The 16475-nt window shown below is 64.0% G+C and overlaps 1 protein-coding gene across 6 annotated transcripts in view; it reads left to right on the top strand.

The window, feature by feature from the left end:
* The window catches only part of ITGA5 (integrin subunit alpha 5), a 54224-nt gene that overhangs the window by 17190 nt on the left and 20559 nt on the right, over positions 1 to 16475 (top strand). For all 6 annotated transcript variants that reach the window (XM_073318281.2, XM_073318282.2, XM_073318279.2 and 3 more), the window contains exons 3-14: positions 4337 to 4449; positions 4678 to 4801; positions 5168 to 5229; positions 6092 to 6137; positions 6350 to 6475; positions 7629 to 7673; positions 8435 to 8478; positions 10300 to 10356; positions 11386 to 11438; positions 14008 to 14216; positions 14646 to 14837; positions 16046 to 16091. In XM_073318281.2, the coding sequence (XP_073174382.1) occupies positions 4337 to 4449; positions 4678 to 4801; positions 5168 to 5229; positions 6092 to 6137; positions 6350 to 6475; positions 7629 to 7673; positions 8435 to 8478; positions 10300 to 10356; positions 11386 to 11438; positions 14008 to 14216; positions 14646 to 14837; positions 16046 to 16091 (1117 nt within the window). The remainder of the gene's footprint in view (positions 1 to 4336; positions 4450 to 4677; positions 4802 to 5167; positions 5230 to 6091; positions 6138 to 6349; positions 6476 to 7628; positions 7674 to 8434; positions 8479 to 10299; positions 10357 to 11385; positions 11439 to 14007; positions 14217 to 14645; positions 14838 to 16045; positions 16092 to 16475) is intronic.

Here is a 16475-nt window from a genome sequence, read left to right as displayed (position 1 = left end):
CAGCACCCTGGGAGGGGGTGCGGGGGCGGGTGTCAGATGTGCTTCTCCCCTTGGGCAGCTTCCTGTCAAACAGAACTGATGGACATCAGCAGAGCTGGCTGGGGGGGAGCCCAGGGCTGGGTGAGCAGGGGCCTGCGGGTCGGGATTGAGGGGCACTGGCAGAGCTGGGGGCTGGAGCCCAGGGCTGGGCTAGCAGGGGGCTGTGGGTCAGGATTGAGGGGCACCGGCAGAGCTGGGGGCTGGAGCCCAGGGCTGGGATTGTGTGGGCTGTGGGTCAGGATTGAGATTCTCTATTGTCCATGAGATGAGCTATGTAGGGGTGACACCCTGAGGCCCTAGGAAGGGTCGGGGGATCACATGGGGCTGGGGCATGGAGAATTCCCCTCCCCCTTGGGGTTTGTGCCCTTCTGACTCCTGCAGAAGGTGCCCTGTCCCCTAGGTCAGCCCCCTCTGGGTTCGGCAGCTGCCACATGAGACTCCCCAGCCCGGCCCCGTCTCCTCCCTCCCCAGCCAGGCGGTTTCTGTTGTTATCCAGCCCAGCAGCGGTGCTGAGGAGGATCAGGACCCGTTGTGCTGGGTGCCCTGGCCTGCCTGCACGACGGGAGCTGAGGGGTGGTTCTTGCTCTCGGTCACCTCCGTGTGGGGCCAGGAGCCGGCCTGCAAGCCGCTACTGCGGCCGGAGCTGACCCGGGACTGAGCCCCCGTAACCCTCACGGACCTGTCAGAGATTTTCTCTCTTGGAGAAACCTGAGCTGGGGGGAACCTGCTACCATCTCCCCGCCCCCTCTACTGGCTGGGCCCAGGGACATGGCAGTGCAGCCCCACCCTGGGGCCATGGCACCCAGCCCCCATCCCAGTGTCGTCTGCCACACTTTCCCATCCAGTCTCACAGCCCCCCCTGCTGGAGAGGCTGGGAGCTCCCCCCACAGCCCCCCCTGCTGGAGGAGCCAGGAGCTCCCCCCACAGCCCCCCCTGCTGGAGGAGCCAGGAGCTCCCCCCACAGCCCCCCCTGCTGGAGGAGCCAGGAGCTCCCCCCACAGCCCCCCCTGCTGGAGAGGCTGGGAGCTCCCCCCACAGCCCCCCCTGCTGGAGGAGCCAGGAGCTCCCCCCACAGCCCCCCCTGCTGGAGGAGCCGGGAGCTCCCCCCACAGCCCCCCCTGCTGGAGGAGCCGGGAGCTCCCCCCACAGCCCCCCCTGCTGGAGGAGCCGGGAGCTCCCCCCACAGCCCCCCCTGCTGGAGGAGCCAGGAGCTCCTCCCACAGCCAGCGCTTCCAGTCTGGCTGTTCCCTGCTGTGCCCGCCCCCGGTAGGCCCCAAAGTGGATGTTTCTGCTGCTGTAGCTGGACAAGAATGTTCCCCTCTGGGGTCTCTGGCTCCCAGAATGCACTGTGCCTGCCTCCACCCAGAGCACCCCACCCCCCGGGGAGGGAACAGCCCTGTGCCCATGGAGCATTGCCCTCGTCCCCCTCCCGGCCAAGCTCCCAGCCTCCTGAGAACCTGCTACAGGTGGAGCTCAGGGTAGGGACCAGGTTGGGGTGGGGGGCAGGTCTGGGGAGGGCATCAGCCCCAGGCTAGCCCAACCCCTAGCCAGGGGAGGCTGAGCAGCCTGGCAGTCAGCGCTCCTGGTAGGGGAGAGTCCAGATTAGCTGTAACCCCAGCCACAGCAGGTGGCTCCTCTGGCCAGCCCAGCCCCCCAGCACTGCCAGGATGGGGCTGTGCTGGGGGAGTGCTGGCCCCTCCCAGCTTGGATGGTTCCTGTGCCCCCCCCCTTATCCCCCCATTATGTGTTTCCTTGCCACTTCCTGTCCCAAACAACCATCTGCTGTCACCGAGCCCCCATTAAACTTCCCATGCGCCCCACTCCAGAGGCGATTGCGTTTCCATGGCAGCCAGCCTGTTCCCAGCGTCCTCCTTGTTTTAACGGGGTTATCCCAGCTCCGGCCTGGCATTGCTTTGCGTGGGGACAGGTGGGGTGCAAAGTCCTGGTCTTGCCATGGTGGTGCGCACATCCATCCCGTTGTCGCTCCCCCAGGGTCCCTCGGCAGTGATCAGTGCAAGGCCGGGGGACCGAGCCATGGGCCGGGGGTCAGGAGGGGAGCTCCCCCCCCCACCCCCCAGTCAGGGCCATCAGGGGGAGCTGGGATCCCAGGCTAAAGGCTGCGCAGGGGGGAGGGGACCCCATGTTCCCACCCACGTGGGCAGGGCTCTGGCTCTGGCTGTCTCTCACTCTGGCCAAGGACAAATATTTACCCAGCTTTGCAAAGGGAAGCGAGGGCTTTGCGGCTGGATTGCAGAGCTGGCGCCTGGCTGGGGTGACCTGGAGCGGGGTTTCCCCGGCATCCCTGCTGGTGCCCTGGAGGGGCCGGCTTGGATGGGGCTCTGGCTGGCTCGCAGCCAGGGGATTTTCCTTGGCTCGTTGGTCGGGCCGATTGCGTTACGGCCGGAGAGCCGGACGCAGCCCAACGGGAGCTGTCGCCCCGCGCGGCTCGCACCAAACGTTGCTCTCGCTCCAGCCAGACGTGGCCCGTCTGGCTCCCGGCCCCGCTGGCAGATCCGTCTCCAGAGGATCTCCTGGCTCCGCTCCCCCTCAGGGCACCCTGCCAGCAGCTGGAGCCACATGGCCTCTTGCTCTGGGGCGGTGATCCCTCACCCTGAGATAAGTGGTTAATGATGAACCACAGGTGGCTCTGGGCTCATCCACCCCCTAGAGCCAAGATGGGGCAGAGCCCAGGGGAAAAAAGCGGGGATGCAGGAGGCATGTGGGGTGGGAAAATCCCTCAAGGCAGTGTGGCAATGCGGGAGGCAGTGGGCGAAGGCAGGGGGTGCGCTGCAGGGGAGGAGGACTATGAGAGGGGGAACAACAGGGCAGATGTGGGGGAGGGGTCCTGGGGGTTACAGTATAGGAGGCGGGGGCAGTGTGGGGCTGAGGGGGCAGAGTGAGTTGCAGCACAAGTTGTGGGGGGCAGTGGGTGGGGGTAGGGGTGCAGGGGAGGGGGCAGGGTGTTGCTGTGGGTGGGGGCAAAGGTGCAGTGCGGGGGGTTGCAGTGTGAGCTATAGGTGGGGGCTGGGGAAGGGGGCAAGGAGTGTGGGCTATAGGTGGCAGGGTTTAAGTGTGTGGGTTGCAGCGTGGGCTGTGGGTGGGGGCAGAGGTGCAGTGCGGGGGTGGGGATTGCAGTGTGGGCTGTGGGGGGGCAGGGGTGCAGTGCGGGGGTGGGGATTGCAGTGTGGGCTGTGGGGGGGCAGGGGTGCAGTGCGGGGGTGGGGATTGCAGTGTGGGCTGTGGGTGGGGGCAGGGGTGCAGTGCGGGGGTGGGGATTGCAGTGTGGGCTGTGGGTGGGGGCAGGGGTGCAGTGCGGGGGTGGGGATTGCAGTGTGGGCTGTGGGTGGGGGCAGGGGTGCAGTGCGGGGGTGGGGATTGCAGTGTGGGCTGTGGGGGGGCAGGGGTGCAGTGCGGGGGTGGGGATTGCAGTGTGGGCTGTGGGTGGGGGCAGGGGTGCAGTGCGGGGGTGGGGATTGCAGTGTGGGCTCTGGGGGGGCAGGGGTGCAGTGCGGGGGTGGGGATTGCAGTGTGGGCTGTGGGTGGGGGCAGGGGTGCAGTGCGGGGGTGGGGATTGCAGTGTGGGCTGTGGGTGGGGGCAGGGGTGCAGTGCGGGGGTGGGGATTGCAGTGTGGGCTGTGGGTGGGGGCAGGGGTGCAGTGCGGGGGTGGGGATTGCAGTGTGGGCTGTGGGGGGGCAGGGGTGCAGTGCGGGGGTGGGGATTGCAGTGTGGGCTGTGGGGGGGCAGGGGTGCAGTGCGGGGGTGGGGATTGCAGTGTGGGCTGTGGGGGGGCAGGGATGCAGTGCAGGTAGAGGAGGGTATATGTAGTGGGAGATGGGAGGGTTCTTGCTTTTCCAAGAATTCACCTCTGCTTGTGTTTTCCTGTAAATCAAAGCTGAGTGAAGGCCCCAGCATGTGGGACCCACTCAGGAGGAAGTGGGGGGGGCGGGGGGGCTGTGGGTGGCAGCTGGGACCCGCCTGGGGCTGGCAAGGGCTGGGTGGGAGAGGAGCTACTGTCCCTTCCTGGGACACTTTGGCCAAATGCCCTCTTTCAAGACAGCTTGGAGCACGCTGCCCCTTCCCCTGTGGTGTTTGCAAGGGGGCTTCCCCATGCCAGCGGCTCCCTCCCTGGTGACAGGGCCTCAGGGCCGTGCTGTCCCACACAGGGTTTGTGCCGGTGAGCTGGCTGGCGTGTTGGGTCAGCACTGCCCCAGCTCAGCCATGTATCCTAGGCCTCCCGCGGAGGCGGCAGCTGGTGCCAGTCATGGAGCCCGGCAGTGACCACGCTTCTCCCCACAGGGTCCCGCCAACACGACTTCAGCGGGAATGGCACCGATGGGCTGACGCAGGTGGAGTTCAAATCCCTGCAATGGTTCGGCGCGACAGTGCGGTCCCACGGCAGCTCCATCCTGGTGAGAACTGAGAACGGCACCGGGGGACCCCGGCTGGTAGGGCCTGCCATGTGGCGGGCTGGGGCTCATTCGCTGCCTGGCTATGGGGCAGGGGGTTCCCGCCTGGCCCCACGCTGTGCTGGAGTAGCTAGTGTGTGGGTGGACGCCATCAGGTACCGGGGCCTCCTCAGTCGCTCGGTCTCCCCTGTCCTCAACTGCTGCTCACCCAGCTGCTCTATCCCTGCCCAGGCCTGCGCCCCCCTGTACAGCTGGCGCACCCTCAAGGATGAATCTGGCCGAGACCCTGTTGGTACCTGCTACCTGTCTGTCAGCAACTTCACCAAGTTCGTGGAGTATTCACCCTGCCGCTCAGGTACCGGCTCAGGGAAGGGGGGGAAAGTGCTCCCTCCTGGGGCTGGGCTGGGGGGCAGTGGGCGGGAGACCCCCAAACCCCTTGGCTCCCCCAGCAGCAGATAATCCCTGCTTTAAGGGGTAATCAGGAAATCTTTCCATCCCAGGCCTCCCTCACAGCCCCAGCGCTGGGCTGGGCACATGTTCCCAGGGGATGGCGTCAGAGCGGGTGGGGACAGCGTTACCTGGGAAAGCAGGGAGAAGAGCCTAGCGGCTGGAGCAGGGGGGTGGGAGCCCAGAATCCCACCCCAGGGTGCTGGTGTCCAGGGTCAGAGCCTCCTGCCCCCCCGTCCCACCTCTCGCCCCTCATGGGTGTTTCTCTCTGCAGATCTGGACTCGGCGGAAGGGCAGGGTTACTGCCAGGGTGGCTTTAGCGCTGAGTTCACCAAGGTGAGAGGCCCTGATGCCGTGCAGCTGCGCCCCTGAGCTCTAGTAGCAGCAGAGCGCCCCCTGCCTGCTGCCCCCAGCATGTGTATGGGGGATTGCTGAGTTCCTCACCGGGGCCTCCCGCAGTCAGACCCCCCTGAGTGGGGCTAGGGGGCTAGGTCCCGGGCTGCAGGCTCTGGTACCTCCTGCCCCACAGAGCTGCGTCTCAAGCCCAGACCCACAAACAGGAACCTCCTACGGGAGCACTCCCCTAGCTGGTAGCAGGTGCAGGTCCCTTATCCTCTCTGTGGGCGCCCCCCTAGAGGGAGCATGTTCTTATGTGCAACCCCTTGCGTGTTGGGAGCTGCTGGATGCTGGGAGTGGGGCCTTGTGAGGAGCCCCCCAATACCTCCGGCCCACCCCAGTCACATCCCCCGTGCCCCACAAACAGGTCATTGCCCTGTTGGGCCAGCTGGGTGGGTCTCTGCCTGCTCTCACCCCTCCCCCTCCACTGGGTGCTAGGGCAGGTCTCTGGCGGTGTCACTCATGCCCGAGGGGACACAGAGAGGAGCAGCCCTTCCTGTGTCTCCCTGACCCCTTTGGGGGCAGCATGGGGCCCCCCTCTGCCCGTTGCAGCTGGGCCTGCAGAGACCAGCCCTGCCCCACTCTGCTATCCCCCTGTGAGATCGCTCCCTCCCCAGCTCCGGGGTGGGGGGACACTGAACCTGCTCAGTCAGCTGCCTCCCTTGTGGCCAAGGGGGGAGCGGTAGGGGTTTGGTGGGGGAGGGGTGAACCCAGTGACACTGCTGGGGATAGTCTCTTCCCTCCCCCCGACTCCCAGGCAGGATCTCACCTTGTGGCTCTGACCGGGCTCTTTGCTCTGCAGACGGGGCGAGTGCTTCTGGGAGGCCCTGGAAGCTATTTCTGGCAAGGTGAGTGCCCCCACCCCCTGCTACTGGCCTCCCCCACCGTCTTTCTCCTCCTCTCTCCCCCTGCTACTGGCCTCCCACACCGTCTTTCCCCTCCCCCACCCCCTGCTACTGGCCTCCCCATCTTCTCCCTGTTCGACCCCCTCCCTGGGGTACCACTTCTCCCCCTGTTCCTCCCCGCTGGACTCTCAGCTGCCCGCCCCATCTCCCCCCAGGCCAGGTGATCTCAGCCACGCAGGAGCAGATCAAGGAGGCCTATTACCCCGAGTATTTAATCCTGGGCACCCAGGGGCAGCTGCAGACACGCCAGGCCGCCCCCATCTATGACGACAGCTATCTGGGTGAGTGCCCCGGCTGGTGGGGGAAGGTACCCTCTGGGTGTGGGAGGGGATAGCTGAATGTAGAGGGCCCCCAGTCTTTGGCTGGTTACCCCATCTAGGTGCCTGTGGGAAGTGAGGTGGGGGTCTTGGCCCAGCTCCCAACAGACTGAGGCTCCTCACTGCAGGTTCATGGGCAGTCTCGGCCGGGAAAGACAGGGGGAATTGGGCCTTGCCCAGGGTAGTCCCTACTCCCCAGGCCTGGGTATAGGCACTGCACCTGGCCATCCTGCCAGCTTTAGGGGCTGAGACTTGAGTGCTGCTCCCCAGTGCCAAACAGACAGAAGTTCCCAAAGCCGGTCTTGCTCGCCGAGTGCTGCCCTGTGAGGGGTGCAAGGCAACACCTGCCGTGAGCTGTGGGAGATGGGGCTGGGGGTGCTCCTCGGGGGAGGGGGGCTGGGGGTGCTCCTCGGGGGAGGGGGGCTGGGCGTGTTCCTGTTTATAGCTGGGGAAATGGAAGCTGTACTACTCTCAAGGACATGCAACAAAGTCAGGAATAGAACCCAGGAGTCCTGCTTCCCAGCACCTCCCACAGCTCCAACCACTAGGTCCTACTCCCTGCCCAGAACTGGCAATAGAACCCAGGAGTCCTGACTCCCAGCCCTACCCTGGTCCAACCACTAGACACCACTCCTCTCCCAGAGCTGAGGATAGAACCCAGGAGTCCTGACTCCCAGCCCCGCCCCGATTCAACCACTAGATACCAGTCCCTGCCTCCCAGGCCCCGCGCTCCAGCCATAGACCCTGCTGCTCCCTGGCGTGTTACAGACAGTAACTAAGGGAACAGCTCCAGGGAGCTCCTCTAGCGCAGACTCAGCCTATGGCTTGGCACAGATGGATGAGTGAGGCATGGAGAGGGACTGAAGCTTGCCAAAGTCATGGAGCCCCCGATCCCGTCACCCAGTGCCCTGTCCCAGGAACTAACCCCTCTCCGGGGCAGAGCAAAGCAGGTGAGGAGTGTTTCTGTGTGGTTCCCTTTTAATCCATCAGCCTGTCACTGAGAAGCCAGCTCCTCCTGCCCAGTGTTGATATAGGGTCTAACCAAAACAATGGGGACAGAAGGGCCAGGGGCTGAGTGGTGCTGGAGCCTAACCCCTCTGCTCCTCTCCCCATGCAGGGTATTCTGTGGCCGTCGGTGAGTTCAGCGGGGATTCTACCGAAGGTACTGCCATGCTGAGCTCTCTGGAGTCGGTGGGGAAGGGAGAGTAATTGCTGAAGCCCCCTCCACAAGTTCTGCCCCCTTTCTAACACCCCATAGATGTGGCAGGGTCAGTCCCGGGGCAGAACAAGTGCTGGTTGGAGCCCAGGTGCTCTGAGGAAGCAGTTGCTATGGAGGAGGCCAAGCTGATGCTCCTGGGTCTGGCCAGCCGGGCCAGGAAGCTGCACAGGGCAGGCTGGCTCCCACCGTGGGGCCTGGCTGGGCTCAGCATAAATAGCAGAAATGAGCGTACCATGCCACCCTGGGCAGGGTTCAAACCCAGCATCTCCAGCACCCTGCCCTCAGAGCAACTAGGTAGGCCATTACCCTGGTGGGCCAGCTGCTGTGACATGCTCGCCCTGTGTTACTTGAGAAATAGCCGGATAGCTGAGTTTGGGGTGGGTTGGGGTCCAGGGCTCTGGTTCGATCTGCCAGTCCTCCTGCACTGAGACAGTGAGTGAGCTATCAGTGGGTGAAGGGTGGGCTAGGGCTTCAGCCCCCTGGAGTTTGGGCTCTAGGATTCTCTCCCCCCGCCCCACCCCCCAAATTGTGGGTGAACTGCTTTACCCTGGGATGTGGCATTGGACAGCCCAGGGTCACATCTTCCTGGGGAGCTGGCCTGGCTTTGTCTGTGTTGTCCATCCCACCCCAGCATCGCACAGGCTGAGCTGCCCACAAGGACCCACCTGGAGCTAATGGACCCGTATCTCTTTGCTCCTTTGCAGACTTTGTGGCTGGCGTTCCCAAGGGAAACTTGACCTACGGCTACGTAAGATCCTGAGCTGGGGCAGTAGGGTGGGGGTTCTTCCCCTGGGGGCCAAGGGAGCCCCCCTGTCTCTCCACCTGGCTGCACCCAAATGCTCTGGGTCTGTCCTTTTCCAACTACATCTCTGCTAGACTGGGCCCTCCTTCCATCTGCCCTGGGAGCCCCTTGCACCAGGCTGGCTCGGGCTGTTGCTCCCAGTGCTGCTACGCCCCCCAGAAGTGGATGGTTTGGCTCCGTTCTCCTACTCTTGCTCTCACTAGCTTGACTTTGCCCCCGCATAGGGCTCTTGCACCCCAGGGGTGTCAGCAGGGTGGGGAGGCACGGTGCTCATGTCATCAGCTGTTGCTTGCAGGACAGCTGTGCGGGGCGGGGCAGGGCCTTGCCTGCCAGCTCCGGTACAAGCTCCCCTACCCCCAAGAATGGACCTTGCTAAGCCCCACAATCCTGCTGATTTGGTTGTTTCCATAGTAACTAACACACTTCCCCGGGCAGGGCTGAGGGCACATCTACAGTGCGATTAAACATCCACAGCCATTAAACATCCACAGCCGGCCAGGCCAGCTGACTCAGACTAAGGGGCTCTTTAATTGTGGGGTAGATGCTGAGCCGTCCCACCTCACAGGGTCCTAGAGCCTGGGTGCCAGCCCAATTGCTGATGTCTGCCCCACAGTTAAACAGCCCCATAGCCTGAGCCCTGCAAGCTGGGGTCAGCTGGCAAGGCAGCAGTGGGTGCAGCCTAGACAGACTGTGACTGACCAAAGCCTGAGCCAAGGCCGAGTGAGGAAACAGAGGGTGGAGACGGCGCGGAGGAAGGAGGGTGGAAACAGAGGGTGGAGAAGGCCCAGCCCACCCAGGGCTTTTGTGGTCACCCCCAACGCATGTGACCCCATCACCCACTCTGTCGACATCCCAGGCCCTTCCTGTGACCTGCTCAGGAATCCTGCTATGCGGCATCATCAGAGCCGCTGCCCGGGGGCTGGCTGCAGGGTGACTGCCCAAGAACTCCCGAGTTGTGCCAAGGCCCCTCCCCAAACTCCCACAGCTTAAAGATGACAGGGGAGGTTTTAGAAGAGAGATGGGACTTAGCACCCTTGGTTCTGCTCTCAGATCTGGCAGGAGTGGGGCCAGAGGTTGGAGTGGGAGCAGGGAGGAGCTAGGTCTCAGGACCCCTGGATTCTGCTCTCTGCTCTTGGGGGAGTGGGGTCTAGTGGTTAGAGCGCGGGGTGGGGGGTATGCTAGGACTCAGGACCCCTGGATTCTGCTCTCTCCTTTGGCGGGAGTGGCATCTAGAGGTTCGAGTGGGGGCAGGGAGGTGCTAGGACTCAGGACCCCAGGATTCTGCTCTCTCCTTTGGTGGGAGTGGGGTCTACAGGTTAGAGTGGGGGCGGAGAGGTGCTAGGACTCAGGACCCCAGGATTCTGCTCTCTGCTTTGGCAGGAGTGGGGTCTAGTGGTTAGAGCGGGGGTGGGGATGAGGGCTCATGACTCCTCTCTGGTGTGGTTTCCCATCTTTTACGTGGGGAGGGCGCTTAGCTGCTGTGGGCATCACCAGTAGAGCCCCTCAGAGGTGAGGCACCAGAGAAGTGGGAATTGGATTTTTTACCTGACAAAGTTGCAAACACCAGGTGAGATCCTCGGCCTGCGCTCTGGGTCAGCAGAGCAGTGGAGTGAGCAGGGGCTGCCGGGGCCAGAACCGTCCAGAGGAGGAGAATAGAAACCACCTGGGGGCTGGGATGGGAGTGAGTCCCGGTCAGAGAGGTTCTGCCCTGCGGGCTTGGGATGGGGACTTGGCGACCGAGCTGAGACCTGGGTCTTCTCTTGCCAGGTCACTGTCCTGAATGGATCGGACATGAAGTCCCTGTATAACTTCTCTGGAGAGCAGGTGAGCAGGATGCGCTGGCCACATGAGCCAGGCCCATGTGCATGGCAGGGACTCTTCTGCCGTCTGAGCAGGGCTTTGGAATGAGGCCACCCCGAGGGATCGAACGAGCCCCATGGGCAATGGGTGGCAGGCAATGCATGCTAGGCCCCTTGCTGGGTAGGAGCTGCCAGCTCTTCCCAGGGGGAGGGGCATGGCCCTTACCCAGATCATGTGTTACTGACCCAGAGGGCCCCTGGGTAGCACCATGGGGGTGCATGGGGCTAGAAGTGCTTCCCTTGTTGGAAATAACCCTGTCTGTGAGGGGAGAAGGGTGAATTATCTCCTGCAGCATGGGAAAAAGCCCCCTTCCCAGCATTTGTGCCAGGGCACGAGAAACAGCAGACATACCACCCAAGCCAGCGGGCAAGGGGCCTGTCACTGTTTTGGCGTGTGGGTGGCATGTTTATAGAAAGATCGTCTCTTGAGCGCTCTCCCCAGGCTGGTGGCCCCATGGCCCCAACAGCAGCAGCTGCCTCTGTAGAGAGGTGACTTTGGCTGCATCCCTGGCTGCAAAGGGGCAGAGCCCAGGGCAGTGCCACTGTCCAGAGCGGCTGGGCCCTGTCCCTTCGCATGGCGTTTAGCAGCTGGGGATGAGATGGGGAGCTGGTGCCGTGTGGTGTTGGTTCCTCACAGGCTCAGGGTATCTGCACCAGCACGGGGGGAGGGGACGACGTCTAGAAAGGGGAGCTTTGAAAATCCCTTTGTCATCCTGGCAGCATCCCTGTCTCAGGCCAGGGATCGGATGCACCAGCCCCCTGCTCACCACGGGGAGTCGGCCCGGAGCCCCTGCTTCACCCCACCTGCTGCAGAGCCGGGACCAGCCCATGGCTTGGCCGAACGGGAGGGAGCCCCTGGCCCTCAGCCTTTCATGTGGGCCCCGCCCTGGGAGGTTTCCTCACTTGTGGCAGGACGGGGGAGTGGTGGGGGCAGAATCCATGGGGAATCTGCAGCCTAATTGATGAACCCAGCTCTCCCTTTCTCCCGCCCTAGATGGCGGCCTACTTTGGCTACGCGGTGGCTGCTGCTGACGTGAACAGCGATGGGTGAGTGGGGCCCTGCTAGCTGGGGTCTGTCTGTGCCATTACTGGGGGTTGACGGATTAAGGGGGGCAGTTGGGTCAAGCAGAAAAGGGCTGGGCTGTGTTGTGGGGGAAGGGGGTTCGGCATCGGAGGCATAGCAGTGTGTGGGGGAGGGGAAGCACATGGGGGTCTGTGTAGTGCAGGGGTGGGGGGGGGCAGGGCTCGGAGCCCACTGACCCAGCAGCATCCCCTGTCGTAGAGGATGGGACAGAGCAGCATCCCTGACCCCAGTTTCCCCCGCTCCCAAGTGCTGGGTCACACACTGGGAGAACCCCCTCTACCCCCAAAACCCTTTTGCTTCATTGCAAGATATGGCCTGCTGAGAGACATCCTCACCCTGCCCCCACCATGGCCTTGGTTGCGTGGAGCAGGAGCAGGGTAGAGGGTGGGAGTGGGGTAGGCGGGAGCAGGGCCTGGAGTGGTGTGTGAGAGGGGGCGGGGTCCGGGGGGCTGCATGGGAGCAGGGGCCAGGGGGTGTGTGGGTGGGAGCGGAGCCGGGGGGGGCGTGTGTGGGAGCAGGGGCCAGGGGGTGTGTGGGCAGGAGCGGGCTCCAGGGAGGGCGGAAGTGGGGGTGGGAGTGGCAGCTCCTCTCCCCTCAGCCCTTGGCTCCTGGCGCCTCCTGCAGCAGGCCCAGATCTGATTTGAACACACACCCCCTGCTCGTGCCCACCCTCCCACACGCACACAACTCATCCCCCGGTGTGCGTGTGCCCTCCCTCCCACACGCACACAACTCATCCCCCGGTGTGCGCGTGCCCTCCCTCCCACACGCACACAACTCCTCCCCCTGCTCGTGCCCTCCCTCCCACACGCACACAACTCCTCCCCCTGCTCGTGCGCGTGCACACACCCCACCCCCACCCTCCCGTGCACACCTATGCACACACCCTCTGCGCGCGCACACTCACAGGGCTACGGGAACCCCAGAGGATCCTAGCCTCTGGGTCTCACTAGGTGAAGGGGATGGAGCCCGGTGGCAGTGCTGGAGCCAGGGGGTCGGCTTCTCCCCAGCCCCATGGGGGAGCGGGTTGCTCAGCCAGGGCTGTGTGGCCTTTTCTGCCTAGGCCAAGGCTGCCAGCAGGGACCTGGTTAGCACCGCATGGGACTGGGGTTGGGGATGCGGACATCTCCCCACTGGGCTGCACCCTGGGTTCACCCCTGGGCCCCCCTGGCAATGACTGGGTGTGTCTGCACTGCAGTCAGATACCCGCCCCTGCCGTTGTCTCCAGCTAAGGGGCTGTTTCGCTCGCTCTGGGACCCTCCCGCTGCACAGGGCCCTAGAGCCCGGGCTCCAGCCCGAGCCCCAGGGTCTAACCCGCAATGAAACAGCCCCTTAGCCTGAGCCAGCTGGCACAGGCCCGCCATGAGTGTTTAATTGCTGTGCAGACATACCCTGTGGGGCCAGGTGACCCTGCTCTGTGCCCCAGCCCCATAAAGGGACTTGGCTCCCAAGGCTGGAGGTGTTTCATCTGCCACGGGCAGGTGCCTGTGGCCCCAATCCAGCTGCCTTCTCAAGGTTCAGGCCGGGCGACTGCATGGTACCTCCAGCAGGGGCTGGGATGGCAAAGAGAATGTCTGAGCTCCCACCACAACACAGCTGTACCCACACATGCCAGCATGAGACACACGTGCAGCTGTTGCCATGCAGCTGCCCTCTCTGTCCTCTCCTGCAGGTGTTAACTGGCTGTGGAAGAGCTTTAAAAACTCACATGAAGTGGCTGTCCTTAGGTTTCAGAGTTAACACGACACAAATGGTTTTTTTTAAAAAAAGCTTTCTTCCCAGCTGTCAGGGCGAGAGGCTTTATAGCAAATGGCTGTTCGGGTTCTGCAGCATGTTGGTGGCAAGCCCCAGGGCCCCAAGTGGGCACTGGGAAATCAGGACTCCAGGGTTCTGGTCTCAGCTCTGGGAGGGAGTGGGGTACAGTGGTTTGGAGCAGGGGTCTCGTGGAGTGTCAGGACTCCTGGGTTCTAGTCAGGGCCCCGTCACGCCTGACACGTGGTGAGTTGTGGCGGGGGCAGTTCTAGGTGGCTTGTGGGCCCGGAGTGGAGAGGAGGCACTGTGGGGGAGGGATTGTTGGAGAGTGAGTGCACCCCACAGTGGCGGCTCCCCTCCCATGGGGCTGGGCTTGGCTCCCTGCTCCAGCATGCGGGGTTGCAGCATCATTTGGGTCTGGCCTGGCCACCCCTCCAGCAGGTTGCGAGGCCCAGAGGGGGAGCCAGGCTCAGCCTTTTGGGCAGGAGCCCCCGTCGTGGGGTGAATGTGAGGCGGGCTCACTCTCCAAACACCCACGCACACCCCAGGCTCCTCTCTGCCCAGGGCCAGGGACAGGGCTGCGGATGACCTGGCTGCTGGAGCAGCACCACCAAGCAACAGTGTGCTGTGAATGTCGCCCCCTGCTGAACATGTGGTGGAAGGACGAGTTACCCACCGGCTCGGCAGCCCTCAGTGCCCCTCTGGGCCTGTCGGCTGCTCTAGCATGAGCACAGATTTGAAGCCCCTGCTCTCTCTTTCTCTCTCCCCTCCACCCCGAAGCCTGGACGACCTGCTGGTGAGTGCCCCGCTGTTCATGGAGAAGACAGAGGACGGGCGGGTGCAGGAGGTGGGCAGAGTCTACATCTACCTGCAGCAGCCCCGCGGCATGGAGCCCAATGCCTCCATGGTGCTGACCGGGCACCAGGAGTTCGGCCGCTTTGGGAGCACCGTCGTCCCACTGGGAGACCTGGATCAGGATGGCTATAATGGTTAGCGCACATGCGCGCGTGTGATTGTCGCCCCCTGCTGGCTGCAGCCGACACGGGATTTAAGCTAGGCATGTGCGCTGGTGTAGTTTGACCACTCCCTGCCGCGTGTCAGGGGCCCGGTGCTGGAGCCCCCTGCCGGGTGGAATTACCAACTGTGGAGACCCAGCGGCCCTCGCCCACCTCGGAGGGCAGGAGTGTGAGATAGAAACCAGGGGCAGGGTCAGTCCCTGCAGCCCTCGCTGCCTGGCATTGAAAGGGATGGCTCCATGGATGAGCTTGGCTCCTGGTGGCTGGCCGTCTTTCCCAGCCATAAACCCCTAGGTCCGTTTCCCTGCTGCCTGTGCTGGGGGCAACGGATGGGAGCGGGATCTGGCTCTTTCAGGGTGCTTCACACTCCTCTGTTGACCTTGGTGTTTGTCTCCCCTCCAGACATTGGCATCGGGGCGCCGTTCGGCGGGGATGCGCAGCAGGGCGTGGTGTACGTGTACAATGGACAGGCAGGCGGGGTGAACACCCAGCCTTCCCAGGTCCTGAAGGGGCACTGGCTGCCCAGCCGCTCGCCTGACTTTTTTGGGTTTGCCCTCCGCGGAGCCAAGGACCTGGACGGAAACGGCTACCCAGGTGAGGGCTGGCGCAGGGGAGACTTGGCTCTGCCCCCTGTGACTGCCTGGTCCTCTAAGTCCCCATGGGGGGTGGGGTGTCAGCCACCTGGTCCCCGGGAGAAGCAGCCAGCATCATGACTCTGAGCACAGATCGTGCCCGGTGCCTGAACTGGCTATTTGGAGGCTGCACTGCTCTCTGTCTCCAAAAGGAGGCGCTGTTCCTGGCAGGCTCCATTCCCTTGCCTGCCTGTCCGTGTCTCCATCCCTGGTTGGCTCTGGGCTCCCCGTTCTTGCCTCCTGCACCCTCCCCTCCCCCAGTTCTAGCAATGTGCATCTGGGACAAGTGATGCTTCTAGCGCCTCCTGCTGGGATGCGGTGCCCGTCTCTCCCCAGGGGGAGACTACACTTGACAGCTGCTGGGCTAGCGCAGCCTGGGTGTGTCCCTGGGCCAGGCTGAGGTGCTGCGGATAGCTTAGTGCCAGTTGGAACGGTGCTGAGTGCCATGGGATAACCTGCCACTCGCCTGCCCACCTTCCTCCCATCCCCCTGGCAGCGAGCTCCCTGCTCGCTCCCCTCTGGCGCAGACCCTGCCCTGTCCCCCTGGCAGCGAGCTCCCTGCTCGCTCCCCTCTGGCGCAGACCCTGCCCTGTCCCCCTGGCAGCGAGCTCCCTGCTCGCTCCCCTCTGGCGCAGACCCTGCCCTGTCCCCCTGGCAGCGAGCTCCCTGCTCGCTCCCCTCTGGCGCAGACCCTGCCCTGTCCCCCTGGCAGCGAGCTCCCTGCTCGCTCCCCTCTGGCGCAGACCCTGCCCTGTCCCCCTGGCAGCGAGCTCCCTACTGTCTCCCCTCTGGCGCAGACCCTGCCCTGTCCCCCTGGCAGCGAGCTCCCTGCTCGCTCCCCTCTGGCGCAGACCCTGCCCTGTCCCCCTGGCAGTGAGCTCCCTACTGTCTCCCCTCTGGCGCAGACCCTGCCCTGTCCCCCTGGCAGTGAGCTCCCTGCTGTCTCCCCTCTGGTGCAGACCCTGCCCTGTCCCCCTGGCAGCGAGCTCCCTGCTCGTTCCCCTCTGGTGCACATCTACCGTCCCCCTGGCGATGAGCTCCCTGCTCGCTCCCCAGCACTGATGGAGCCCTGCCCATATGCTGCTTCCCCTTCTCTGTGGGCTCTGGCTGCTAGGGATGCTGTCCTGCCGCGGGATCCAGCTGATCTGTGTGTGTGTGTTTGCCCTGCAGACCTGATCGTGGGTGCATTCGGAGTGGACACGGCCGTGGTGTACCGGTAGGTGCTGTTCCTCTCTTGGGCTCTTTCCTGGGGATTTGGGGGCTGGTTCCAGGAGCCCACACTGTGTGGGTCAGCAACGCCAGGCCTGACCTCAGCCATGGGCTGTGGGAATCTAAAGACAACGCTGCCCCAGCCCACCATGGTGTTTCTGCACACCGGGTCCTTGTGCCCACCTAACCGTCTGCCCCCGCCCTATGCTGGCTGCCCCCAGCTGGAGGTTACCCAAGCGGTGGTCCTCTCCAGCCAGCTTGGAACTTGTTTCCTAGGGTGTTGGCAACACTGGGGGATGGCATGGGAGCCAGCCTGAGCCATGGGCATCCCCGGCTCCTGGCTGGCATCGCTTTGGGCATGGCGGGGAGGGGAAGCAGCTGCTCCGGGGAT

Source organism: Lepidochelys kempii, chromosome 20 (assembly GCF_965140285.1).
Source record: "Lepidochelys kempii isolate rLepKem1 chromosome 20, rLepKem1.hap1, whole genome shotgun sequence".
NCBI classification, from domain to species: domain Eukaryota; kingdom Metazoa; phylum Chordata; order Testudines; family Cheloniidae; genus Lepidochelys; species Lepidochelys kempii.
The sequence above is the reverse complement of the archived record's forward strand: the minus strand, read 5'-3'. Positions and strand labels throughout refer to the sequence as shown.